The following is a 26,878-nucleotide window of genomic DNA, read 5'->3' as shown; positions in this document are numbered from 1 at the left end:
TATCCTCACCGCCATCCTGTGACAACCTCTTTCACAATCACTGATACATTGTATCCTCACCGCCATCCTGTGACAACCTCTCACAATCACTGATACATTGTATCCTCACCGCCATCCTGTGACAACCTCTCACAATCACTGATACATTGTATCCTCACCGCCATCCTGTGACAACCTCTCACAATCACTGATACATTGTATCCTCACCGCCATCCTGTGACAACCTCTCGCAATCACTGATACATTGTATCCTCACCGCCATCCTGTGACAACCTCTTTCACAATCACTGATACATTGTATCCTCACCTCCTCACCGCCATTCCTGTGATAGACATTGTCAGGAGTCCCCCTTCCCAGAGCAACATTATTTGCTCCAGGACTTCTCAATACATTGAGTTCAGATTGCAACAGTCATTTGCTTATAAAACTTAACACACATTCTAACATGTAATTAACACAAGTATAGATCAAATTAAATACCATTTTATTATGTAAGAACAATGGTTCAACCAACACTTCACTTGGAAAATATGTTAAGAGCTTCTGCGCTCCTCAGCTTCCCCTTCCTGAATCTCAGCTGCATAGCATGTCCCCTGCAAGTGAAGGAGAGCCGCAGGAGTCGGCGGTTGAGTTGAGTTGTAGCTGGTTTTGTTAAGGGAGGAGGACACTGCTGGGGTGAGGCCTGCTAACTTCACCCAGTTTAACAAACCTGCAGTCAGTACCGGGAGTGGAGCAACGCGGAGCCCACAGATGTTTGGGGAACCTACAGCATCGGAAAGAGGGCCAGACAGGGATACCCATAATTGGCATATGAGGTGGAATGTGCTACGTACATAGAAGTGAAAATTATCTTCTGAGAGGAAGAGCAAATCCCAAAGCTGAAGACACGTGATGCCGGGCCCAGCCCTGGCTACGCATTAGAATTACAAGAGCAGCTTTTTCAAAACACCGAGATCCAGGCCGCAGAGCAGACCTGCTGAGGCCATCGCAGGAGGCCTGGGCCTGGCTGTGCGTAAACACACCCCGGTGACTACTATGCAGCCAACTCCTGGATGTCCCACCGGCAGTGTGCAGGTGTGGAAACGAAAGCCTGGAGACTTTAAGTGCTTACTCTGTGTTTTGCTGAACTCAGACAGCATTTATTAAGGAACTAGAGGCCCGGTGCACAAATTTGGGGTCCCTTGGCCTGGCCAGTGATCAGGGCTGATCAGGGCCTTCTCTCGCCCAGTCCGAGGGGAGGGACTGCAGGAGGTTCGCAGGCCAGGGGGAGGGACCATGAGAGGTTGGCCGACTGAAGGAGGTTGTCTGTGGGAGCACACTTACCACCAGGGGGCAGCTCCTGCATTGAGCATCTGCCCCCATGGTGGTCAGTGCGCATCATAGCAACTGGTCATTTGGTCGACCCGTCTTAACGGTCACTTAGGCTTTTATATATGTAGATTACCCCATGTCTGGCACTGGGCCGAGTGCTGGCTGTGCAGACAGACAAGGGGCCTCCGCACCAAGGGGCTAAAGGTCCTGGGGCAGCTCTCCGTGCGGTCCCCATGCCCCTAGAGGGTCTGTGAATGCAGAGGGCAAGAAAATACACCTTTATTTCCACTGATTCTCCCCCCCCCCCTTCCCCAGAGAGGAAGGGAGAAAGAGAGATAGAAACATCAATGATGAGAGAGAATCATGGATCGGCTGCCTCCTGCATGCCCCACACTGGGGATCGAGCCCACAACCCAAGCATGTGCCCTTGACCAAATCGAACCTGGGATCCTGCAGTCCACAGGCCGACATTCTGAGCAGCTGGGGAAGTTTCTTGTTTTTATAAACAAACTTCTTCCCACTTCTGTGCTGATCAGGTGACACCTCTGCCACCACCCTCAGTGTGCCCACACAAACACACTGACCTAGAACCTAATCCTTTATTACATGTCTTATTACCTAATGCTCATGGAATTGAATATATTCTGCTATTTTGCCAAACACTAAAATGATGAATTACCTAAAAAGTCAGGAATGCCACAATATTTCTCACTCCTTTCAATCATTTCAGAGATGACATGGTCTAAAAATATTCTAAAACATTTGAAAGTATTCATGATGTCATTCAAAGATTTCTTAAGTGAATAAGTGATTCATGAACATGATGTCGTTTTCTTCAAAAACAATATGTAAATTCAAATCGCAAACCCAAGAGAAGCATCTGGGAGCTGGCTTCAAAGCTGGGGTGGAACTGTGAAGTCCACATACCTGCTACCCTCGCTGTGGACGGTTTGTAGTAGCTGTGAATCTAAAATCCACAGGCTGGATGTTACAGAGGCCGAGCAGGCAGAAATGTGGTGTTCAACCAACACAGAATTACTCTGTGGGATTTTAAAATGTACAGCCTCAGGGTCTGAGTGTTTGGGGGTGACATTTCGTTTTTGTTTTGATCCTTCCCTGAAAAAGCCACTTCCAACCTGAGTGGGCACCTCCAGGCTCCGAGGCCAAGGGCTCGTCTTCTCTCCTCCGGTGCTGGAGACGGAGCGCAGCATCTCACCAGGTCCATCCACAGTCTAGGGCCCTGCTGACAGCGCTGCCACCGTGCACTTGGGAGCCCTCACCCGCGGGACCCCGTCCACGCTGGCAGCAGATGCCCATCCCACGGCGAGCGGGACTCCGGAGGCTCCCGCGGACAGCGCCACGTCCGCCGCCTCTCCGTCGTCAGGCGGTCCAGGCCGAGTCTCCTCAGGGCTCACCTGGAAGGTGCCTTTGGGAACTTCCCCAGATTCCACGCTATTCTCCATGGGCTCCCAGTGCTCCTGCTACTTGATACTCAACACATTCTCCTCGAAACCAACAGAAATACTGAAGTAGGTTGTGTTCTTGGATTTCCCTGAAACCAGTCTCACACATACCCACAAAAAACAACCCATGTGACAGAGAACCAAGATGGCGGCGTAGGGAGCGGACCTGTGTGTGCTGCTCTCTCACAGCATCATTGAAACTATCAACTATGAAGTAAACAACCGCCACTCAGAACCATGGGGAAGTTGGCCCAGTGGGAGATCTACAACTGGAGGAAAAGAAAGAAGCGCAGTGAGACTGAATGGGAGCTACGGAGGCACCAAAACCAGAGGTACGCAGTCACACGCCACGCGGGCTGCAAATGGATTCTCGGTTTTTTACGAACCCTCGAATCCTCTGGGCTTGCCCGGGGCGGGTCTCTGAGGCCCCAGATCCCACAGGGAGAGGCGGCCACGGCCTTGCAGTGGTCGGAGAGCGAGGGAAGCTCTGATACGCGGCTGCTCGCCGGCACCGAGGGACAAGAAATCCTGGTGTCCCGGGGAGGCGAGGGGCGCGGAGACGCCGCCATCGCTATATCATCCATGCTGGTGACTCCCTGTGACCCCGCCCTACCCTCAGGGCTGTGCCAGAGGCACAAGAGGGAATGACTGTGCTTTTACAAACTCTCAAATCCACTGAGCTGGTTCGGGCGGGTCTCTGAGGCCCCAGGCCCCAAGGCGAGAGACGGCACGGCCTTCCAGCGGTCAGGAAGCGAGGGAGGCTCTGGCGCTCGGCTGCTCGCCGGCACTGGGGGACGCAAAGTCCTGGAGTCCTGGATAGGCAAGGGGCCGCTGAGTCTCCGCCCCGGCGACTCCCTGTGATCCCGCCCTACGCAATTTACATTCCCATCTGGGCTGTGCCAGACCCACAAGTAGAAGCGCCTTTTCTTCTGCAAACTTTCAAATCCGCTGAGCTGGTTCAGGCGGGATCATGAAGCACCAGACCCTACGGGGAGAGGCAGCACAGCCTTGCAGCCATCAGAAAGCGAGGGAGACTCTGTTGCACAGCTGCTCGCCGGCACTGGGAGACACAAAGCCCTGGCAGAGAGTCAAGGGGCCGCGGAGACTCAGCCAGTGCTATTTGCTCCGCCATGGCAACTCCCTGAGTCTCAGCCTTAATCAATTTACATCCCCATCCAAGCTGTGCCAGGTGCACAAAAAGACCCACCTGCGCTTTTGCAGCCTATCCCAACAAATTGCAGACTTCAACTGCTCGCAGCCATGAGAGACACACTCAAGAAGCAGACCCAGGAGAACCAGGATGGCGGCATAAGGAAGAGACCTGTGCGTGCTACCTCGCACAACAACATCGAAACTACCAAATATCAGACAAACACCTATCATACAGAACCATGGGAAACTTGGCCCAGTGGAAGCTCTACAACTGGAAGGAGAGAAAGAACATTGAGACTGAGTAGGATGTGACACCAAGTACAGAGCCCAACCCAACAAACTGCAGATTTCAACTCCTCGCATAGAAAGAAGCGCATAGAGACTGAGTAGGATGTGCTGAAGCACCAAGTACAGAGCCCATCCCAGCAGGTTGCAGATTTCAGCTCCTTGCATCTGGGAGGGACGCAATCGGGGGGCAGAGTCGGGTCCGGGGCCGGCCAGGGCTGGGCCTGACTTGGCCGGCACTGTGGAACTGCTGTACCAGCAAGCGCACAAACATGCCCACTGGTCCCAGTCTCTGGTGGGGCGCTGCAGGACAGCAGACAGGCAGTCTGTGCACTTGGTGGAGGGCAGGAGCGCTGGATGTGCAACCACCAGGAATGCCTGGAGATTTTGTCTAGTGGGGAGCCGCCGGCAGGGGACAGAGGGCCAAACTTCCTGTTTCCCCGGTAAGGCTGGGATGGCCCCGGTGAGGTTGAAACAGCCCCCGTGAGGTAGGGACGACCCCAGTCAGGTCGAAACGGCCCCGGTGTGGTAGGGACGACCCCGGTGAGGTTGAAACAGCCCCCGTGAGGTAGGGACGACCCCAGTCAGGTCGAAACGGCCCCGGCGTGGTAGGGACAACCCCAGTCAGGTTGAAACGGCCCCCGTGAGGTAGGGACGACCCCGGTGAGGTTGAAACAGCCCCCGTGAGGTAGGGACGACCCCAGTCAGGTCGAAACGGCCCCGGCGTGGTAGGGACAACCCCGGTCAGGTTGAAACGGCCCCGGTGTGGTAGGGACAACCCCGGTCAGGTTGAAACAGCCCCGGTGTGGTAGGGACAACCCCGGTGAGGTTGAAACGGCCCCCGTGAGGTAGGGACGACCCCAGTCAGGTCGAAACGGCCCCGGTGTGGTAGGGACGACCCCGGTGAGGTTGAAACAGCCCCCGTGAGGTAGGGACGACCCCAGTCAGGTCGAAACGGCCCCGGTGTGGTAGGGACGACCCCGGTGAGGTTGAAACAGCCCCCGTGAGGTAGGGACGACCCCAGTCAGGTCGAAACGGCCCCGGTGTGGTAGGGACGACCCCGGTGAGGTTGAAACAGCCCCCGTGAGGTAGGGACGACCCCAGTCAGGTCGAAACGGCCCCGGCGTGGTAGGGACAACCCCGGTCAGGTTGAAACGGCCCCCGTGAGGTAGGGACGACCCCGGTGAGGTTGAAACAGCCCCCGTGAGGTAGGGACGACCCCAGTCAGGTCGAAACGGCCCCGGCGTGGTAGGGACAACCCCGGTCAGGTTGAAACGGCCCCGGTGTGGTAGGGACAACCCCGGTCAGGTTGAAACAGCCCCGGTGTGGTAGGGACAACCCCGGTGAGGTTGAAACGGCCCCCGTGAGGTAGGGACGACCCCAGTCAGGTCGAAACGGCCCCGGTGTGGTAGGGACGACCCCGGTGAGGTTGAAACAGCCCCCGTGAGGTAGGGACGACCCCAGTCAGGTCGAAACGGCCCCGGCGTGGTAGGGACAACCCCGGTCAGGTTGAAACGGCCCCCGTGAGGTAGGGACGACCCCGGTGAGGTTGAAACGGCCCCCGTGAGGTAGGGACGACCCCGGTGAGGTTGAAACAGCCCCCGTGAGGTAGGGACGACCCCAGTCAGGTCGAAACGGCCCCGGCGTGGTAGGGACAACCCCGGTCAGGTTGAAACGGCCCCCGTGAGGTAGGGACGACCCCAGTCAGGTCGAAACGGCCCCGGTGTGGTAGGGACAACCCCGGTCAGGTTGAAACAGCCCCGGTGTGGTAGGGACAACCCCGGTGAGGTTGAAACGGCCCCCGTGAGGTAGGGACGACCCCAGTCAGGTCGAAACGGCCCCGGCGTGGTAGGGACAACCCCGGTCAGGTTGAAACGGCCCCCGTGAGGTAGGGACGACCCCGGTGAGGTTGAAACAGCCCCCGTGAGGTAGGGACGACCCCAGTCAGGTCGAAACGGCCCCGGCGTGGTAGGGACAACCCCGGTCAGGTTGAAACGGCCCCGGTGTGGTAGGGACAACCCCGGTGAGGTTGAAACGGCCCCCGTGAGGTAGGGACGACCCCAGTCAGGTCGAAACGGCCCCGGTGTGGTAGGGACGTCCCCGGTGAGGTTGAAACAGCCCCCGTGAGGTAGGGACGACCCCAGTCAGGTCGAAACGGCCCCGGCGTGGTAGGGACGTCCCCGGTGAGGTTGAAACAGCCCCCGTGTGGTAGGGACGACCCCAGTCAGGTCGAAACGGCCCCGGCGTGGTAGGGACAACCCCGGTCAGGTTGAAACGGCCCCCGTGAGGTAGGGACGACCCCGGTGAGGTTGAAACGGCCCCCGTGAGGTAGGGACGACCCCGGTGAGGTTGAAACAGCCCCCGTGAGGTAGGGACGACCCCAGTCAGGTCGAAACGGCCCTGGCGTGGTAGGGACAACCCCGGTCAGGTTGAAACGGCCCCCGTGAGGTAGGGACGACCCCAGTCAGGTCGAATCGGCCCCGGCGTGGTAGGGACAACCCCGGTGAGGTCGAAACGGCCCCCGTGAGGTAGGGACGACCCCAGTCAGGTCGAAACGGCCCCGGCGTGGTAGGGACAACCCCGGTCAGGTTGAAACGGCCCCCGTGAGGTAGGGACGACCCCGGTGAGGTTGAAACGGCCCTGGTGAGGCTCAGACGGCCCTGGTGAGGTTGAGACTACTCCAGTGAGGTTGGGACAAATAAAGGGGACCAGTATGGACTGATGAACAGGTGTAGATACAGAAGCAGAGCAACATTGAACAGAATGTTAAACTACAATGGGGAGCCTGGGGAGGGTTGGGGGGGGGATTAAGAGACCAACTGAAGGACTTATATGCATGCATATAAGATTAACCAATGGACACAAGACACGGGGCGGGGGGGGCGGGGGGGTAGGGGTCGGGGGAATATCATGGGGGGGAAAAAGGAGACATATGTAATACTCTTTGTAATACTTTAAGAAATAAAAATTATTAAAAAAAAAAAAAAAAAAAAAAAAAAACAACCCATGTGGAGACAAGCTTTTCTGCCCTTTAAAAACTGTATTGTCTCCTAAGAACTGCCAGAATGGGTAAACTGAGGCAAGACCGTGTGGGTGCGAGACAGACGTTAAGACAGTGGTGCCAGGATTAAATGAGCTTTTATTGTCACATTTAACTGCTGGTCAGTGTACACCGTAGCTCTCAGTATGGCATAAAATAAAATGTATTTCTGAAGGTCAAACATGAACAGAGAGATGGCAATGGCACTTACAGAATTAACTTAATTCACCTGGTGCTGGGCCACGGTGGGGAGCTGATAAACCGGAACACGCCTGGGAGGTTTCCCATCACACGGGGAGGTTTGAGGCCAACGCTTGGAGGGCAGGACCAGGCCCACAAAGCGGACATGAACGGAGGGCGGGCTCCGCGTCTCCCTCAGTCCGCACTGTCTCACTGGGCACTGGAGCCGGAGCCGGAGCCTAGGAGTCAGCCCCCTCCAGACAATGGAACTGCTTTCCTACGCCGGGACTTTAAGCCTCCGGACACGACGCCCTCCTTCCTCCTCCAGGCTGTAGTCCAAAGCAAAGGCAGTTACATTCGGAAGCAGCAACTCCGTGGCTGACCTCCTCACTCCCAGGCCAGGAGCCTGACAGGCTCAGGATGTCTTCCGTGGTTTCACACATTCTGGGCCAAACTAGGAAACAAGCAGTAATTAAATAAAAACACAGGAGCATCCTGACAGGAAGTCCAACATTCACAATTATCCTCCAAATGGCAGCTTAAAAGAAAAGTATGGTTATTCAGACTTAAAATAAATCTTTATTCACCACAATTCTCAAACAGCTTATTAAACGTCTTCCCTCCACAAATAAAGCTGACACTGAGATTTGTCAGGCGGTCTAGAGGAGTCACGGCCGTCTATGTGACGGCTGACCCCGCGTCCGGATCCCATTCATCACAAAGCTCAGCTCGGGGACAGCGCTCCCTTCTGTGGCCACTGCTCGTGTCCTTCATCTAAGACTCCAGAACAGAGACCATAACTGTGGCCAGTGCCACACAGCAGTGACTGTCATTCCAACAAAGAAAACAGGAGTTTCTTTTGTGACGTACTTGTTTGGATGGTTACTTACTGGTAATTAGTACTTCTACGTGTGTTTAAAGGCAACCATTTTAAGTGACCATACGTACCAGGCTAGTGGAAAACAGTTAAACTAAGCCCTCTCTCTGACCTTACAGTCATGCAGACAAGAGAAGGTACAGCCGGCCTGTTCCAATCGGGCTTCTGGGAATTATCACAATTTCTCTTCTGGCAAAGATGAACTTGGCTCATCACAGAAAGAAGCTTCTTTCAAGGCTGCCGCTAACTCATTTCCCTGTGAAAAGTGAACTTCAAGGCATGATAGTGCAAGAGGTAAGTTTTGATTTACAGAACATTTATAGACTAATTGTGCTTAGTCTCTGATTTCCAATTTATTTTAAAGAACAGACACTGTTGACAAGTTTCTCTGCCTAAATTGACCAGTATATCCATGAATCGCACCAGAAGTAGGGCAACTTGATTATCTTAATGATTCTGTCATGACACCAGCCCCCGGCACCCGGGTGAGGCCCTGGGGATGCGAGGCCCTGCCAGTTCTGTGCCCAGGATTCTCTCGGGAGCCCAGTTCTCCCACCCGGTTAGTCCTCACAAAACTCTCTCAATCGTGATTAAGAAAGCAGTGCTGAGTGGAGCTCCTCCTGGGGAGTTAAATCTGGGAGGTCTGAGCGTTCCTGGAGCCCCCGTCGGGATGTGTCGTGGGCCGAGAATCCCTTGAGTGTGAGTATTCGCTACTGGAGGGCTCCGTCGGGTCAATCAGGTTTTCATAATCACTGTCGTCCGACCCCTCCGCGCTGTCCCCCGGGGCTCTCTGGGAAGGAAGGCCTGCTCCACCTCCGGGGTACTTCAGTCCAGCACTGTTGGGGGCAAAGCTGGAGGAACCCACAGCTTGAGGTCGAGGCATAAAGACACTTGTTTCCACGCGAGAATGGCTCCAAGCACTTTCTTGATTGTTCGGGTGAAAATCGGAACCAGGGGGCGGGGGGTCAGAGGCCTCGGCATCTGCCAGTGCACTTCCGCCGCCGGCTGCGAACCCGGGGTACGGCGTCCGAGGGCTGAGCGCCGGCTCCAGGCTCTCGGGCGGCCCCTGTCTGCTGACCACCGCCTGCTGCAGCCCTGTGGGAAGAGAAGACATGGTCACTGTCTGTGCCTCCCCAGCCTCACATCCCCGGGCATGGCACGGTCAACCTGCAAGTTCTGGAAAACAGCAACAAAGCAGGAAACTGGTTATCACTATTAGTTGCTTTATGTTTGAATAGTGCTTTAGAATTTACAAAACATCTTTCTACACGTGAATTCATTGAAGCTTCAAAAGCAGCTCACTGAGGTACCTTCATCATTAATATTGTTCCCATGACCTAGGCCCGTGGTCGGCAAACTGAGGCTCTCGAGCCACATACAGCTCTTTGGCCCCTTGAGGGTGGCTCTTCCACAAAATACCACGTGCAGGTGTGCACGTACAGTGTGACTGAAACTTCAGTATTTTGTGGAAGAGCCACACTCAAGGGGCCAAAGAGCCGTATGTGGCTCGCGAGCCGCAGTTTGCCGAACCAGTTTGCTGACCACTGAGTCCTAGGCAGAGCACACTGAGTTCAACAGCACATCCCTTCTGAAAAAGCTCAAAGGAAAGTGGACTCCACTCCCCTCAGCCTACCTCAGGGCTCAGAGTAGGACTTATGTAATTCATTGTACATCTGATGTTTAAAACCAGACACTTCCCTGATACCAATTAGTAAAATTAATAGGAAACTCACTTCTTTCTTGTTCCTTTTCGTTTTTCCTCTGAGTGATTTGTCTTCTTAATTTGTTCACTTCAGCCTCACAAGATTCAACTACTCGCTCACTCTTCTCTACATCTGCACACACTGCCTGAGGGGATGGCAACAGAACAGTTAGCATGAACCCCGCCAACACAGCAGTCATTCCAGGCCGGGGGAGCCAGGCGCTGTCGCCACGGTCCGGGGGGCCAGTACTTATTCACCGGTTTGCTTTCTTAATTTTGTTGAGATGATTATGCTATTTAGCTTATAAATTCTTGAAAAATAAGAGTAAGGTGGGAAAGATCTATGTTTTCTCTGGATTATTCATTTCTATTGAACTGAAAAGAGAATTTTTGATACCAGTCTAGCATACAAAGGATAAACAAAAGACCGGAATGAGATGCTTTCAATTTTATTTATAATCAATAATCACAAATCAGACAACATAAAAAAGATTCATTTAATAGAAACTATTCATAATTAGGGAGAGCTGAAAAAGGAAAAAGGTTTCAGTCAAGACTTAATAAAAGATAACATTTGAGGTCCATCTGTGTAATTAAACATTCACACCAGGGCACGATGGGATGCTGGTGTGTTCAGAGAGGCCTTCTACAGCCACTCTGAAGTCCCTTGACAGAGCTGAGAGTCTGAAAACAGCCTGGCCCCACTGGTATGGCTCAGTGGTTGAGCACTGACCTATGAACCAGGAGGTCACGGTTTGATTGCTGGTCAGGGCACATGCCTGGGAGGTAGAGGCAGCTGATCAATGATTCCCTCTCATCATTGATGTTTCTATCTCTCTCCATCTCCTTTCCTCTCTAAAATCAATAAAAATATATTTTAAAAACAAATAAATAAAAACAGCCTGCTCATGAATTCAGGACAAAAAACTGGTTTTCACTGCACGTTCTCTCCATTGCAGAAATACTAGAAAGCGCTGGACAGTAGGCCGGTGGCCAGAACCTGACTAAGGCCCCCCTGCTGCTAGTGCCTGGCCCTAACTGGGACACCAACACTGGAAGCCGCCGTGGACGCCTTCCTGTTTTGGGCCAGGCCGGCCTCGGCCTGCTTCCTCTCTCTCTGGGGCTACCTTCACTCTCCCTCCATCCAGGGCCTTCTTCCCCAAAGCAAGGCGAGGTGTCTCCAGCTCCACCTCCTTCCTCCATGTCCTCAAAGCTCTTTTGTTCTTAGAGTTTTAGAGAAAGTTACTCCTAAGAACGAGTCGGAGGAGATGGAAAGAACATGGGAAAGGACTGTTGGCACCTGGCTCAGTAGTTGGCTGGTAGGAGCTGTTTCCGTAAGCGTTGGTTGCATGAATACTAGGAATGAACAGGTTCCAAGGGGATCCTCCCACTCGATGGAGGCGCTGGGGCCAAGGGTGTGGGTGAGAGGGGAGGAGGCAGGGCTGTTCTGAGTTTGGTGCGGTCTCTACGCAGCGTCCAGCTGAGACAGCTGTGCTCTCAGCAAGCCTGCCTGAAACTCGGACACGCATCCCTAGAAGACGCACTGTTACAAGTGGGTCAGTTCCGAACGCAGCAGCGGGCCGCCGTGCTCAGAGCCACTGCAGCCGTGCGCAGGTGGCCTCCCAGCTGGCACGGCGGCCCTCCCCTCTGATGCTACTGCAGGAAATAAGCGCTGACTGGTGGACCACCACTCACTTCTCCGGCGGAAGACTAAAGTTCAAGTAAAATTAAGAGCATTCAGGCAAGACAAGTAAGACTAGAACGAGAAGTAACGGTTACCTGCACCTTCTCCTGCAGCGCGTTGTAAACCTGATAGATGGCCCTGATGTCCTTCATGACTCCGTCCTTGTCGAAGAAGTCAGTGCTAGAGGACAGGCAGGAAAGATGTCACGGAAAGGACAGCCGCCATGCACCTGAAAGGCACTCTCCTGCCCTTCTACCTTCATCTGGTCTTAAACGTGTCTCCCAGGTGACAGTGTCTCAGCCACAGTGTCACACTACTAGGCTTCCAGAAGAGAAATAAAAAAGAGCCCACGTGACTAAGACCGTTTAAAAAATAATAGTGACCACAGCTTAGGATCTCAGAAATACACATACTCTAGCCACACTTTTCTATTGATTACAGAAACAACTGTGGCAACTGATTTAAAAAAAACTAGTGGTAAAAGTGAACTATCTTTTCAGTAAGAATAAAATTTTGATATATAGGGTGACGGTCTACAGAATTGCATCACTGCATGTTTCACTTTTCAACCTGACTTCACATTTCCCCGCAAACCTTTACATCTTCACAAAAGAAAGGAAGCCCGTTCACTGGACCGGGCCCTCACCCGTGCTCTTTGATGACTTTGGCGTAACTCTGAGACGTGTTTGGCACTGAAGACACTTTATACTCTTGCTGGCTGGTGTTGCCCAGGTTGGGAATAGCAAGGGAGATCCTTTGATTGTACCTGAGGGAAGATTCGAGAGCGAGCATGTTCAAGGCCCTGTTCGGGCTGAAGAATGGGCCATGGCAACAGCAATCGGAGCCGCACACGGGGGACCCCAGGTGTCACCAGCACCGGCTTCCACGACAACCTGAGATGCACGGATTAGGGATGGGTCCTTCCCTTAAAGTGGAAACGACTGCAAAGTCCTTGAGGGCAGAGGTCACGTCTTAGATATCTGCACCCCACAGTGACGGACAGGCCCAAGAACACTGCTGAGGAATCTCTGTAACCTTGCAATGGCCCCCTAACCATGATGCTTCTCACCGACACTGATTCAGTTTATTCCACTGCAGGTGAATCCAGAGAGAAGCCTTTCTGCGTTCACAGCAGACCCATGGCCGAGGGGCCATCTTTTTTTTTTTTTTAAGACGTTCACAATGCAAAACCCTCACTAGCCAGTAGGTGGATCAATTTTACAATTCTGTCTGAAATCTATGCTTTACAATTAAAATCAGACTTCCAGAGCAATAAAACTGTATTTCTACATAATGGATTATGGAGAAGCAAATGATGATTTCCAGCGGTTTATTCCTATAAGCACTTATGCATAATTAATACATCTTGCTAACGCTTTTTGATTCAAAAACAATTTTAATTTATACAACTGACAGAAAAATACCCTCTCTAACTACAAAGAAAACTCACTAGAAGAGAATTATAAAAGCTTTTCTTTATAGATGCTATAAAATGCACATTTCAAAGTCACAGATCTCCATGGCCTGTGCCGACATCTGTCCTGGTGACGTGAGGTGGGGATGCGGCCTTACCTGCGGTTCGGTCTGAAGAGGACGTACTCCAGAGCGTGCGTGGAACTGTTGGCCGTGGAGATGAAGCTGAAGAGGAGGAAGACGAGGTCGGGCACCCCGAGGATGCGGGTGAGCTGCTTGTGGAGGACCTGCTCCCGGTACGACATCTGCTGCTGCGTGTTCCGCCGGAATCTGTACCACCCGATCACTTTCTGCAGCAGAAACAGAAGGAAAGGGTTGAAAGCTGCATGAAATCTTACACATTTAGGTCTGAAGGTATCCACACAGACACCTGCACACAGATGTTCAAAGCAGCTCGACGTGCAATCGCTCAAAGCTGAACCGACCCACTGCCCATCAGCAGGTGAGCGAGCTGCGGTGCAGCCACACACTGGACACCCGCTCAGCAACAAAGCCACCGACTGCTGCAGACACACCGACACCTTCCCCAGGAGTCCCGCTGAGTGCAAGCAGCCAGACCAATGTGATGATGACAATAAGAGCTTACGCTATAGGACTCCAGTCCTGTAAAACCCCAGAACATGACAACTACTCTCTAGCGACATGGAGCAGCCCCAGCAGCTCAGGGGCTGCCTAGGGAGGGGAAGAAGGGATTGGAAAAGGGCCCGGGAGGCCTGGAGTGACACACACGGCGTTAGCTTCTGATGACGTGGTTTCATAGGTGTACACACAGATCAAGACCTACCACAGTGCACACCATACGTGTGTGCAGTTGATTGTACGCAATTATACCTCAATGCAATGACTTTGAAAGTTTAGCTTTGTCAGCTCTATCGGCTGCCTAAGGGAAGTAAACTGGCATGTTCTGCGGAAAAGTAGTTCTCCCAATGCGCGAGGTGGGACATCCGGCAGACAGGTGACCTACCAGGCCCTGGGAGCCGCTCCAATGCTCCGGGCCCACCCAAACCTGCAGTCAGAACCTCACAGGCCAGTTCCTGAGTTTCTCCTTGTGCTACTCGAGTTTGAAAATCTCTGCTGTCGAGACAATTTAATTCTTCATTAGAAAAATACTCTTCATATAGCTTCTTTCTTTGAATAAGCTGAGTGAAATCCTGTTTTAAGATGTAAGGTAATTTAAAATTGTCATATTAAAGTAATAGTAAATCTAGATTTGGTTTTGGTGCTTTCACGTAAGGAAGCGAACCAAGCTTCGCTGAGCCCCTGTGCCAGGCCCCAGCTAACGATGTTACAGATGTTTTAATTAATGATCACAGCCACCCTGGGAGGCGAGTAATGCTGTCTCCACTGAGCTCAGACCACGGCAAGGAGCTCCAGGGAACAGCACCGGCCCTCAGTGGTACTACTGCACACAAAGCATGACTTCAGATTATACTAAAGCAATTAATTCTGACATTCTTTAAATAAAAAGAAAACCCAAACATTTCTGAAGCATAAATCTCATAGAGATGTTTTGTCCAAAGTCACAGAGCTAATGAGTGAAAGCCAAGACCTGCACAACATTAACTTGACAATCCTCATCAGACACACAGTGGTGGTCATAAAAAAGTGAAAGCAGCTTTCCTTTAAAAAAAAATAAGTGGCTAAGAAAAACTATCAACTGGCCAGAGCCCTAAGCAGGAATCAGACCGCAACCTTTTGGTGCAGGGACAACGCTCCAACTAACCGAGCCCCACCTCGGCCAGGGCTGGGTCACACTGTTTCAATTTGCGTTTCCTGATAGAGGTTAAACATCTTTTCATTTCTTTCTTGGCCATTTGTGGACTTCTTTTTTCTTTTGTGAATTTCCTCTTAATAATCTTTACTCATTTCTTTCACTTTAAATCTTGTCATCTGTTAAAAAAAACAGAAACCTTCCTGGAGCCTTTAATACGGAGTGGCCTCTAGGAAGCTGTGCTCCAGTAACAATTTTCTCGGGACAAACAGGTGTCGACGGTATAAAGACTCATGATCTGGACTATGAAACCCGATGGGACAGGAGGGAAGGCGTGGCTGAGAGGAAGACGGACTGGGAGAGAGGAATGCGTGCTCTTGGGCAAGTCACTGGGAAGGGAGAGCAGGCCCAGGAGGCCCGGGCGTCTAACTCCCTCTCCCAGGTGGGCGGCCGACACTGAGCACCTGCTGAGCCTGTCATCACTCCCAGAGCACCATCCTCTCCTCTGACCTGTCGCGCCCCCTCCTTCCTCCCTCCCCCCACAGAGGCTCTGAGACCTGACTCCTGATGCTCTTCTGCAGACACCGAGGGACCCAGACCCACCGCCAGGGCTTTCACCCACAGGTCATCCTCCAGAAGCTTTACTGCAGTACATGTTTCTAAGCAAAGGCATTCTGTTTTCTGTTTAACACACTGAAAACTTTTATTGGTACTTTTCCCTGAGCGATGGTGTAATCTATCTTTCTGGAATTTATATACCAAGGTAAAAATCATAAAATTAATGCATGTGTATTAAATATTTACAATCTTTTTTTTAATCACAAAGTAGACAAATCCACCGCGACTCAACTATTAATTTTTGGATTATAGTTCATTTCTTCTTCTGATTTTTACATAAAAGAGTCACACTATAAACACCTAAACTTTTTTCTAGTGATATATTGTAAACATTGTCTCACATCTGTAATTTACCTGTAAAATTCACTCAAGGTAACAGAACTCGTCTACACTGACAGCAATGCATTGCTCATTGACATTCCTTTCTGTTTTAAGTGCAGGTGATGAGATAAGGAGTGATTTCCAAATCGGAATGGGCAACAAATGTAGCCTACCTTTCTCCGGTCTTTAAGAATCCTGTCCAAACTCTCTTCGTTAACTTTGCTTGCGTAGTCATAAAAACTGTTTTTTTCAAAAGAGAAAACAATATGTATTAAAATCACATGGTATTGTGACATGGATATGCTTAGCTACATGCGTCTCTGGATCATCTAGCCCAATTCTATGCTGGTTATAGAGATAGAATTGCCGTCACTAGGTACAGAAAGAGAAATCAATCTAATGTCTTACTGACAGGAGGGAACTGGCATCACAGAATACTCAAGACACTGTCACACACAAAGGGCATCACTTCCCCGGTGGGAGGTGCGACAGCAACTAAGTATAAACACATGGGCTGCGACAGCTTTTCCCTGTTTCTAAGAATCACTTACTTATGAAAACAAAGGAATGCAGAAGCTCTTTTCTGAGAAAGGAGGAAGGGAAGTGAGCACTTGTTGAATGCCTCACCAGAAACCCCACCGCATGCTTCCTCGTGTTATTTTATTCCATTCTTGCCTCAATGATGGGAGGTGTCAGTTTAGCCCGACAAGTCAACAAGCTTGACTCCCATTCTTTTTTTAAAATATATTTTATTGATTTCTCACAGAGAGGAAGGGAGAGAGATAGAGAGTCAGAAACATCGATGAGAGAGAAACATCGATCAGCTGCCTCCTGCACACCTCCTACTGGGGATGTGCCCGCAACCAAGGTACATGCCCTTGACCGGAATCGAACCTGGGACCTTTCAGTCCGCAGGCCGACGCCCTATCCACAGAGCCAAACCGGTTAGGGCTTGACTCCCATTCTTGTGGCTACAGATACCGAAGACAAATGGCTTGCCCCAAGTGGGAGTGGAAGAGCTGGGATTTGAAGGCAGGTCTGGCTAGCTTCAAACTGAATGCACCCACCCCGAAAGCAGACCCATCTGACCAGGGCCCTGTGCAGAGCAGCCACGCACCATGATTTGTGGCTTTCCTACCATGATTGGTCGGGTTTTAGGAATGCCGCCCTTCCGCCCTCCTCCCACCACAAGCCCAGGCCTTATAAGGCAGGAAGGAGTTCCAGGTACCGTGAGAACACCAAACCGGGAGTCAGGAGGCTCCACTCTGGCTCAGGCCTGCTTCTCACGGAGTGACCTTGAGCACGTCACTAGCCCTCTATGCCCCTCATGCCCCTTTTTGCAGAGTCTGGAGTAGACAGGTGCTGTCTAAGGTTGCTTTCAGCTCTAAGAATTCTGAGTCTATGATCGGAGTTGAGTTCAGTTCTTGTCTGGGGTGTCTTTGCCGACAATGCTTTGAGGAATTCCTCAGAAGGGCAAGGCCGGGCATGCCTAGCACAGCTGTGGATAGTGAGGGCCACATGGGCACTTTCACGGACCAGACACAGGCACTGCGTGGGCGCGACCTCAACCATCTTGTTTGCTCTGAGATTCTTCTCAAATGAACTGCTAGTTGTGCATCTTGCTGCCCACTCCTCCCTCGGTTCTGTGTAAATCCAGAACAGATGAACAACTGGGCTCCTTCGAGACCTCGTCCTCAGGTAGCCATCGTGCATGAAGACAGAACTTTGAAATAGTAAGGGGGTGGGGGGAGAGTGTGTGTGTGTGTGTGTGTGTGTCACAATGCACTCCCCAGGGGCTGGGGTGCGGGCCGGTGCCTGCCAGCTGAGAACGAGCGGGTCGGAGGAGGCTGCAGGGAACACAGGGCAGGACAGCGGGTGCAAGGAGCTGGCAGCTGTTTGGAGAAGAAAGTGCTGCCCTGGCTGGTTGGCTCAGGGGTCCCAGGTTCTATTCCAGTCAAGGGCACATCCTGGGTTGCAGGCTCAATCTTAGTAGAGGGGGGCAGCCAATCAATGATTCTCTCTGATCATTAATGTGTCTCTCTCTCCCTTCCTCTCTGAAATCAATATATATATGTACATTTTTTAAAGAAGAAGTGCTGACCACGAAGCCCACACTGAACAGTGGGAGCAGCACTGCCTGCTTCCGGGAAGGCAGAGAACAGGCCTGGGGAATTTTAAGAAACGGAGATATCCTCCTCAGACAGCCTCAGCAGGAGGGTCTGGGGCTCAGGAAGGAGGCAGAGGCCTGGGTGGGGTTTGGGGAGCTGAAGGAGGGTGTGGAAATACTGGCCCTTTTCTCCCTCCCCCTCCCCCTCCCTTTCCCCCTCCCGTATCTCCATCATTTGCCATCTCCCTTCTGAACGTCTCTCCTCCCATTTTTTCTCTTTCAGTTGATCATAATATGCAGCTGGTGGATATCAACTTAAATAAACACCAAAAGGAAGTCTTATGTTTTCTCTGGCTACTGAACAGTTTTTATTCCCCTTAAAAACACCTTTCAATCACTGCACCTGTAGGTGGTCCCAACGAGCTTCCTTCGCTGTTGAAGAGCCTGGCGGGGAGGCTGGTGGGAAGCGTCTGTTCTCAATCCCCGAGGCCAGGCTTGGCACTTGGCGCAAGGACAGGCAGTAAGCAAGGTCTCCCCCTCTCCTCCCCTGACCTAACAGTGCCACACACGCCGGCATCAACAAATAGGTGAACTTGGAGGCCCTCAGTCATACTTGGGACTTTCTAGCCATTATCAGCTATAGGCGTACACGCACTCGTTTTTAATCAATTCGTCTTTTAGTAAGAGCTAAAAGCTACCAAGAAGGGTGTGGCTTACCTAAAAAGCTTTGAACAAGGCTGATGGTTATGGATTTCTGTAATCAGAAAGAGGAAATACATCTTAGTTAATCATATAAAATAGCCCAGGAAATACACACACACACACACACACACACACACACGTATATAGTAGTTGTTGAAAATCTCAGACAATAAAAAGAGGATTTTTCACCTGGCCAGATGGCTAAGTTGGTTGAACTTTGTCCTGTACACTGAAAAGGTTGTGGATTCGATTCCCGGTCAGGGCACATACCTAGGTTGCAGGTTTGATCCCCTGTCAGAGAGGCAACCAATCAATGTTTCTCTCTCTCCCCTCCTCTCTAACATCAATGAAAAAATGTTCTTGGGTGAGGACTAAAATAATAATATAAATGAGAGAGAGTTTTCCTCGTTCCAACAGATGCAGTGTGCACACCGGGAAGCGCTGTATCTCCTCAACATTTCCACTCAGGGACACCTTCTCAGAACTACGTGACGAGAACAGCAGCCGTTCCCACCTGTCCGTTCCCATCTGTCTGCGTGATGCGCACGCACCTGAGAGCTCTCACTTACTCGGTCTTACCCGGGTACAGCATAGGGGGCAGGAGCCACCGACCGGGTACGAGCTGTGAGGACAGCCTGGGGAGAGGGCCTGCAGCACTGCCCCATCAATGACCTACTAGCTCACAACAACGTGGGCCTGTTTTTTGAAGGGAAGGGGGGAAACTCTGGAAGTCTATTAACCCTTTCAAAGATGGCCAGCACCAAGGGAAACCGCTATTTACCAGGCAGATCTGAAAAGATGGCGGTGACCAACCAGAGGGAACAATTTCTTCCAGCTCATCAGGGGGCTCGGGTCTGGTTTGCTTTATGAGACATGAGACCAATTAGCATTCCATTCTGCTAACAGCGTTCTCCTTACAGCGACTCTTTACCGTCAGTGTCACAGCCCAGACTTACAGGCTGCAATGTTCACTCAATTAAAAGGGAACCACAACCCTAAAGACGTGCTGTTAGCCCTGTCCTGGTCCGGCTGCCAAAACACATGCGCAGACGCGATGCTTCCTCAGGGAAGAGGAGCTCATTTGCTCAGCCTGGCTGTTGACACAGCGATACAAATAAGAAAACCTCATCCAGAAACATGCCCTCTTTTATTACCAAAATGATACAGTGTTCCTTCCCAAGGTATTTCAGAGATACTTTCAGTAATTAGGACGTGAAACATCTGTAGCAAAAACATTACCTCAGGGAGAAGGGAAAAAAAAACACATCTTCTACTTGACAGGAAAGAATATTTTGTTTAAGAAAATCCCTAGAGTAAACGCTGAACTCTGAGTACACTCCTGTCATCAGTCCTCCCAGCAGATGTCTTTCATGATTTGCAGCCTGGATTAGAAGCACTCTGAAGACGTGCTCTAGACACCTCGCGGCATTTCCTAAAGAGGTGAAATACAGCTTTCCTGGGTAAGACTTTTTGCAGGACCTAACCAAGCACACCGCGGAGAAACGGGGAGGTGGTCGCCACAGGTAAAGCTGCCCATCGGAACGGAGTAGGTGGGCACATTAGCTGGGGGCAGACCTTTGGCAGGGCAGCCTCACCGGGACCCTAGACTTCCCTACGCCTCCAGCGCATCTCCATGGCAGACTCGTCATGCGTGTACGGCGTCTCGGCACACACGCCCCCCCCAACCCCCCCGGAGGTGCTGCTCTCCTTGCTGGTCTTCCTGTCTCTGCCCCGCATCTCCCACGTTCCTCTCCATTCTTCCCGGCAACTGCCACGACACCAGCTCACTAACTCGGGCGCTCTGCTGCTGTCTGGGATGGCTCTGCTTCGAGTGAGCTGGCGCAGCTTAAAATGAATACGTATTCAAGACAAGACAGGCACTTCGTGTGCAAAATGTGATATTCTATATAAAGTCCCCTTATTGTAGAGAGTCAGGTAAAGGTGTCTGTGCATGAATTCACACATTTTCAACAAGTAATGTATTTGGCCAATTTATTTTACTTAAAGGATCTAATTCTGGAGGTTAAGTTATGCCAGGACAGTTCCTCACACTATTGCTGTGGAAACTATTTCGCTTCATGTCAGTCCAGGTTTTCTACTAGTTTACATTTACTTTCTAACTAGAGGCCCGGTGCACAAAATTCATGCACTCGGTTGGGGGGATCCCTCAGCCCGGCCTGTGCCCTCTCGCAGTCCAGGAGCTGTCAGTTGGACAACCTTAGTGCTGCTGCGGAGGGGGAGAGGCTCCCGCCACCACCGCTGCACTCACCGGCCATGAGCCCAGCTTCTGGCTGAGCTGCACTCCCCCTGTGGGAGCACACTGGCCACCAGGGGGCAGCTCCTGCATTGAGCATCTGCCCCCTGGTGGTCAGTGCACGTCATAGCAACCAGTTGTTCCGCTGTTCGGTCGATTTGCATATTAGCCTCTTATTATATAGGATATGGATTTTATGTATTCATTTTAAAAGTACAGTTGACATACAGTATTACATCAGTTTCAGGTTTACAACATAATGATACAACTTTTATATACTTTACGAGTAAAGTGATCACAACAAGAAGTTTAGTAACCATCTGTCCCAGCATAGTTATTACGATATGAATGAGTCTATTCCCTATGCTGTACGTCACATCCCCACGACTTATTTTATAACTGGAAGTTTGTACTTCCGAATCCCCTTTTCTGCCCACCCTCCTCTTCTCTGGCACTCATCAGTTTTCCCTGTGTCTGTGAATCTGTTTCTGGTTTTTGTTTGTTTGTATTTGTCTTTCTCTGTCTGACTTTTTTCACTTTACATAATACTCTCTAGATCCAAAGATTTCACTCTTTTTATGGCTGTGTAATACTCCATTTTACATATGTACATCTCTAAGATCAATTAAAAAAGATAACTTATTCAAATAAATAGGTAAATATAAACAGCTAGAATATTAATCAGAAATGCTATTTTTGTCATCATGCTGGATAAAAGAGCTCTTTCTTATATGGTTTGCTGTCAGTTAACTACATCTGGCATTTTAACCTTCATCTATCAAATTAATTTTGAAATTCAAGTGCAAACAATAAATAATTGCACAGATGTCCAATGAAACCAATTTCTCCACTTCAGGATTTTAAAGACCTAAGCAAAACAAACAAGGACAAAACCTCAGTGACAGGACAGCTATACCCGTACACCGCGCATACACCCGTACACCGCACGTACACCCGTACACCGTGCGTCTTTAGTTAGCAGTCTATCCTGTGGAGCAGGTTTTATAGTTTTGGTCCTATCAAACCATAGGAGAGAGTTCAGCCTCTTCCCCCGCAATCCAACCCTACGTCAATCCTCACCCTGGCCCCCCATCCATGTACCAGGCTATCAGAACAGGCTTGAAATTGATGGCTTGCCCCAATAGGACCTGACCTTCCAGCAGAATTTCAAACTCTCACCTGCACACACACTGCATTTTGGTCACAGACACAGGCCAGGGCCCCTGTGTGTTTTATGCCCTCCTTGCTGTGTTCCTCTGAATGCACACCCTGACCCTGAGTTTGCCTCCTGCATGATGTCTTCCCTGATTTCACCCACTAGCAGTTTCCCCCTCTAATCTATGGGATGGCCTTGGCTCCTTTCTTATAGCACTCATCTTGTGCTGCTGGCACTTCTGTGACTTGCCTCATCCTCCCACACTCCTGGGAGGCAGAAATGCATCTGGATGCTCCTCACACTGCCCGGCACATGCCTTACACTTCAGTGAACATTGGCTGCACAGATGAATAAAATGCCTCCTGCTTTTCTCTGGGTGTCAGGATATGCTGTTTGATGCTACTGACGTGCAGCTAAAAAAACTATGAGTCAGTGCATCTATAAATACTCAGTCTTCCCCAAAAATCTCCCCCAAACTGACAAAAGCTGTACAACTCGCTAAATTCTACAATTTGCTAAATAAGTGTGAACAACTATGCCAGACCCTTCAGAAAGGCCCTGCATAACACACCCTTTTTTATAGGGGGGATGACGACACTGGGGACACCCTAATTTGCAAATCTGAGGTTCTCAGTGGCTCTGGAGAGACTACCAAGTGCAACAGCACACAGAATCCAGTCAAGGTCGGGTCAGGTAGTGGGTAAGGGACACCGTTACAGAATACCTGCACCTGCAGCGAGCCACTGTATCCTTACACTGACCTATACAAATATTTCACACCATTTATTAGTGCAAATACTTGGCACTGTAATGACAGTGGTTATCTATGACTTTTCTAATCTTTAGATTAAAATCAGTCAAGGGCCAAAGAACAGACTAACCGTACATACACAGAGAGTGTTTCTGAGGCCGGTATAACTCACTTACCAATGACTTGCAGGAACTCTGTGTTGCTGATTTGGGAGTCACTGATGCTAAAGGTTTCCTCTTGTCTCACCTCTCCCAGCAAAAATCCTTCCTAAATGTAACAAAGAAAATAGTTGCACACTAAAAATTAAGACGGTTTTTACTGGAATTAAGAGAAATTTAGGACATAATAATTTTTAATAATAATCCAAATAAGCTTGGCATGCGAACCACTATTCTATAAACCAACAAGTAAGACTAGAGGAATCTGAGATATACCTAATAACTGGATTGTTGAAAAAAGGATTCCATACAAGATGAAATATATTTCAACCCCTTCAAGTCTTCCCTGTTTCTCTAAAGTAAAAATTAGTAGAGAGAATTCATCACCTAAATCCTATCAAGTAGCATCACCAGTGTCGGCAGTGGGTGGAGGTGGGTGGGTGGAGGGCATAGGGGGATAAAAGCTTGTTTTCTTGAAACAGAATACAATTAATTTCATTGCATTGCATGAAAAACACTGCTACTGAGAGACGGATAAAGACGTTGGCACATGCACAACTGAGTGCTCTTGCAGCTGGCGTGGGAAATTAGGGTCTCAGCAAACCAGTTCCTATCGTTCGCATGCAAGTGCTTCTTTGATAAATGCAGAGGCTGGGCTATTCTCACCTTTGGAGAACACACACCACCATAACAATTCTGGATCACTTGGCACCTAACCTGCTGTTGGAGTACTTTCTATACTTTTAAATGATTGAAAAAATATTAAAATGGAGCCCTGGCTGGTGTGGCTCAGTGGGTTGGAGCGTTGTCCTGTGCACCGAAGGGTCTTGGGTTAGATTCTGGGTCAGGGAACATACCGGTTTGGCGGGTTCAATCCCCAGTCGGTGTGTGTACAGTCCAACTGCATATGGGAGGCAGCCAAATAATATTTCTCTCTCTCTCTCTCTCTCTCCCCTCTTCTCCCTTCCTCTCTCTAAAATCAATGAAAAGGTAATAAAAAATTAAAATAGGAGTATTTCATGATGTGAAAATTATATGAAATTCAAATTTCAGTGTCCATAAAATTTATTGGAAACTGTCACCCTAATTTATCTATTGTCTATAGCTGCTTTCTCTTGCAACAGCAGGGTGGAGTAATTGCCACAGACCACATGGCTCCCAACAAATTTCTCTGCCTGGACGAAACAAGAATGTGCTACAAAAGCAAATTCTTGGTTCTTCAACTTTAAAATACATAAAATTGAAACAACTCTATTCCACACCTATAATTGTGGCAAGGTTAACGTAGGCAAGTATGGTCATATCCAACACAGCTGCAAACTACTGTCATTGGTGAACATTTCTGTTCAGTCTAGCCGCCAGACCTGGCGCGGTGTAGATATTAAGGAGATGTCTCTTGAATTGAATGAGTAACAATCCGGGTAACGTGGCCATCTCACTGCGTTTGTAGAAAAACGTACCCACTTTTCCACAGGTAGCTGCTGATTTTTTTTTTTTCTTTTTTAAAATATGGAACGCTTCACGAATTTGCGTGTCATCCTTGGGCAGGGGCCATGCTAATCTTCTCTGTATCGTTCCAATTTTAGTATATGTGCTGCCGAAGCGAGCACTAGCTACTGATTTTTACCATAATCTTGTCCTGCACATAAACTGTGACATCGCTAGGCACTCCGCAAATCAGAGTTCATTGAAACCATCTGTAACACTTCCACGGACACTAGGCATATCACAAACCACCTACATGCGGGGCGGCGTTACAGTAACTCGCTGGCTGCAGTACCAAAAGCCTCATGCAATGCAATGAATTGTATTGTGTTTCAAGAAAACAAGCTTTTATCCCCCTGCCCGGAGGCATGCGCGGCCTCCGGACAGACCCATGTCGTGTGTGTTCTTACCATTAATCTCTCCCACCAGCACTGGAGAGGTGAGAGGCACCTTCATTTACTGCCATCCAACTGACTAATGGGATCGCCTCTCCAGAAGTTGCTATTAATGGAGGTGAAGACTGCTGACATCCAACCAAATCCAGTTCCTTCAGCAGAGTCGCATTTTGCTTTGTAATGACAAGCACAACCCCCCCCCTTCCCCCCTCCCCCCCGCGCGCACACACTTATTTACTGACGTTGAACAATGCACTCTTGGCATCTTTTCAAATAACCCCCCAGTGGGGTGGGCAGACCGAAACACATCCTGAACGATTAAAATTATCTAGTTCCACAAAGAATTTCCCTTCCGAGGTCAGTGACATGAAAAGACACCCCGGGAAATGAAGGCGCGGGAGCCGCCGGGCCCCGCTCGCTCCGCGCGTCCGCGCTCCCTCCCGGCCGGCCTGTCACTTCCCCATTTCACCGCGGCTCGGTTCCGGGGCTCGGAACACCTGCCAGGAACCCAACTCGCAACTTCCAGGCGAGGAGACCCGCCGCCGAACCCTGCCGTTCGCATTCCCCATGTTCCACGGAGGAGGAAGCGCGCGATCTCCTCGAACCCGTGCGAGGAGTGACAGCCACGGCTGCCCGGGTCGCTCCCCGTGACCCCCCGCGAGACCAGCCGGACACCAGGGAGGGGCAGACGCTCGGCTCCCGCGGAGGGACCTCTGACACCGCCGGCGGCCGGCCGGGCCAGCTCCGCCAAACCTGTGACCGCGGCCTCCGGTCGGCCGGGCGGCGGAAGGCCCTGAGCCAGGGGGCCCAGCCCGGGGGCACAGGAGCCCGGGCAGCAGGACTCGCCCGGGGCGGGAGCGGCCCGGGTCCCCAGCGCCTCGGGCCGGCCCGGGAGCCGGGGGGACGAGCCGCAGGTGGTCCCGGCTCGGCCCCAGCGGCCAGGGCGGGGGGCCCGGCACCTACGTGGTCGGCGTTGCTGTTGGCGCTGTGGAAACACACAGCGCTGAAGGTGTAGCCCGAAATGGAAGCCGCCATGATGGAAATCTCCAATTCCCCCATCATGCCCCGCGGAGGGCACGCAGCCTTCCGGCCGGCCCCGCCCCGGGGCATCCTGGGAAATGAAGTCTTCGCAGATGAGGCCGGAGGCCGGAGGGCCCGGGCGGGAGGGGTGACGAGTGCAGGTTTATGGGATCAGAACGAATGACGCCCCCGCACCGTGTCACCCTTGGGTCTCGCGCCCGGCACACCCCAGACATCGCCTCTTCTGCAGAGCCCTTGATAGTTGCGCAAAACATTTTTTTTTTATTTTTGCAAATAGAATGATGAGTGTTCAAGTCCAACACCTGTCATGCTCAAGGATGGATGCAAGGAGGTGATTCGGGCAGTTGCATGGTTTGGGGTTTGATATAGAAGTAACCTGATGCGACTTCCATTTCCATATGACCTTTCTGGCTGCCATGTCAAGAATATAGTGCCAGGGGAGGGAGAAGGAGGTATTACGGTAACCCAGAGCCGGGATGGCGGTGGCTTGGTGGTGGTTAGAAGTGAAATAGTGGTAGCACAGGAGGTGGTAAGAAGCAATTGTATTCTGTACAAGTGAACACAAATTTAATGAAATATAACGGAAAGAGGACGAAAGCAACATAAATAACAAATAGAAGTGAAAATAAACTATAACAGAGTTAAGCAAAGAAACTCAGGGAAGGAGCTCACCTTTCTAATCATTATTCTTCAATTTATTCCATCTTTCTGGTTCAAAACTAGGCTCTTGATCTCCCACAAAACTCTTACCACACTCTTTCCAAGCAAACAGAACTGTTTTCTGAAAGTTGGGCGGGAAACCCTTGGAATCATTCTTGACACCCCACTTGGATCAGTCAGCAGTCTTCAAAATGTATCCAAACAACCGGCTCCAGTGAGCTGTGAGCCTGAGCGGCCCAAAGAAGACAGTGCGGTGGTGACAGGATTGAAAAATGTCCCTGAGCCCAGAGACCAGGAGAAGACCGGGAGGAGCTTTGTGGGGAGGGTGAGGGAAGGACAAGAATGATGGTG

General features: G+C 50.7%; 1 protein-coding gene and 1 non-coding gene across 3 annotated transcripts; both read right to left on the bottom strand.

Moving 5' to 3' along the window:
* Positions 1 to 7,331: 7,331 nt before the first annotated feature.
* Positions 7,332 to 25,888, bottom strand: ABRAXAS2 (abraxas 2, BRISC complex subunit). Of its 2 annotated transcripts, none has more exons than XM_070432071.1 (9): positions 25,790 to 25,888; positions 22,965 to 23,055; positions 18,643 to 18,679; positions 15,992 to 16,058; positions 13,268 to 13,458; positions 12,342 to 12,461; positions 11,791 to 11,875; positions 10,043 to 10,157; positions 7,332 to 9,404 (listed from the first exon to the last, which is right to left on the bottom strand). In XM_070432071.1, the coding sequence occupies exons 1-9, from the start codon at positions 25,886 to 25,888 to the stop codon at positions 8,938 to 8,940; spliced, it is 1,272 nt and encodes a 423-aa protein (XP_070288172.1). In that variant the 3' UTR covers positions 7,332 to 8,937. The 2 variants fall into 2 exon arrangements, with proteins under 2 accessions (XP_070288172.1, XP_070288173.1); XM_070432072.1 differs by lacking the exon at positions 25,790 to 25,888 and adding an exon at positions 24,842 to 25,001.
* Positions 24,450 to 24,556, bottom strand: LOC139022255 (U6 spliceosomal RNA). The gene has a single exon (XR_011473638.1). It is a non-coding gene; the product is annotated as a U6 spliceosomal RNA (small nuclear RNA).
* Positions 25,889 to 26,878: the final 990 nt, after the last annotated feature.

The sequence above is a fragment of the Myotis yumanensis genome, unplaced genomic scaffold (assembly GCF_028538775.1).
Source record: "Myotis yumanensis isolate MYYU_CA2020_CCGP unplaced genomic scaffold, mMyoYum1.0.hap1 SCAF_13, whole genome shotgun sequence".
Classification (NCBI taxonomy): domain Eukaryota; kingdom Metazoa; phylum Chordata; class Mammalia; order Chiroptera; family Vespertilionidae; genus Myotis; species Myotis yumanensis.
Note: the sequence above shows the minus strand (reverse complement) of the source record. Positions and strands in the feature narration are given on the sequence as shown.

Bases quoted from the DNA above. Each gene is read 5' to 3' on its own strand.
- ABRAXAS2 (XM_070432071.1), bottom strand. From the start codon at position 25,888: ATGATGGGGGAATTGGAGATTTCCATCATGGCGGCTTCCATTTCGGGC. The intron at 12,462-13,267 runs GTAAGGCCGCAT...ATCTTCCCTCAG, and splicing joins CTCTTCAGACCGAACCGCAG to GTACAATCAAAGGATCTCCC. The intron at 10,158-11,790 runs GTAACCGTTACT...CCATCCCCTCAG, and splicing joins CGCTGCAGGAGAAGGTGCAG to GCAGTGTGTGCAGATGTAGA.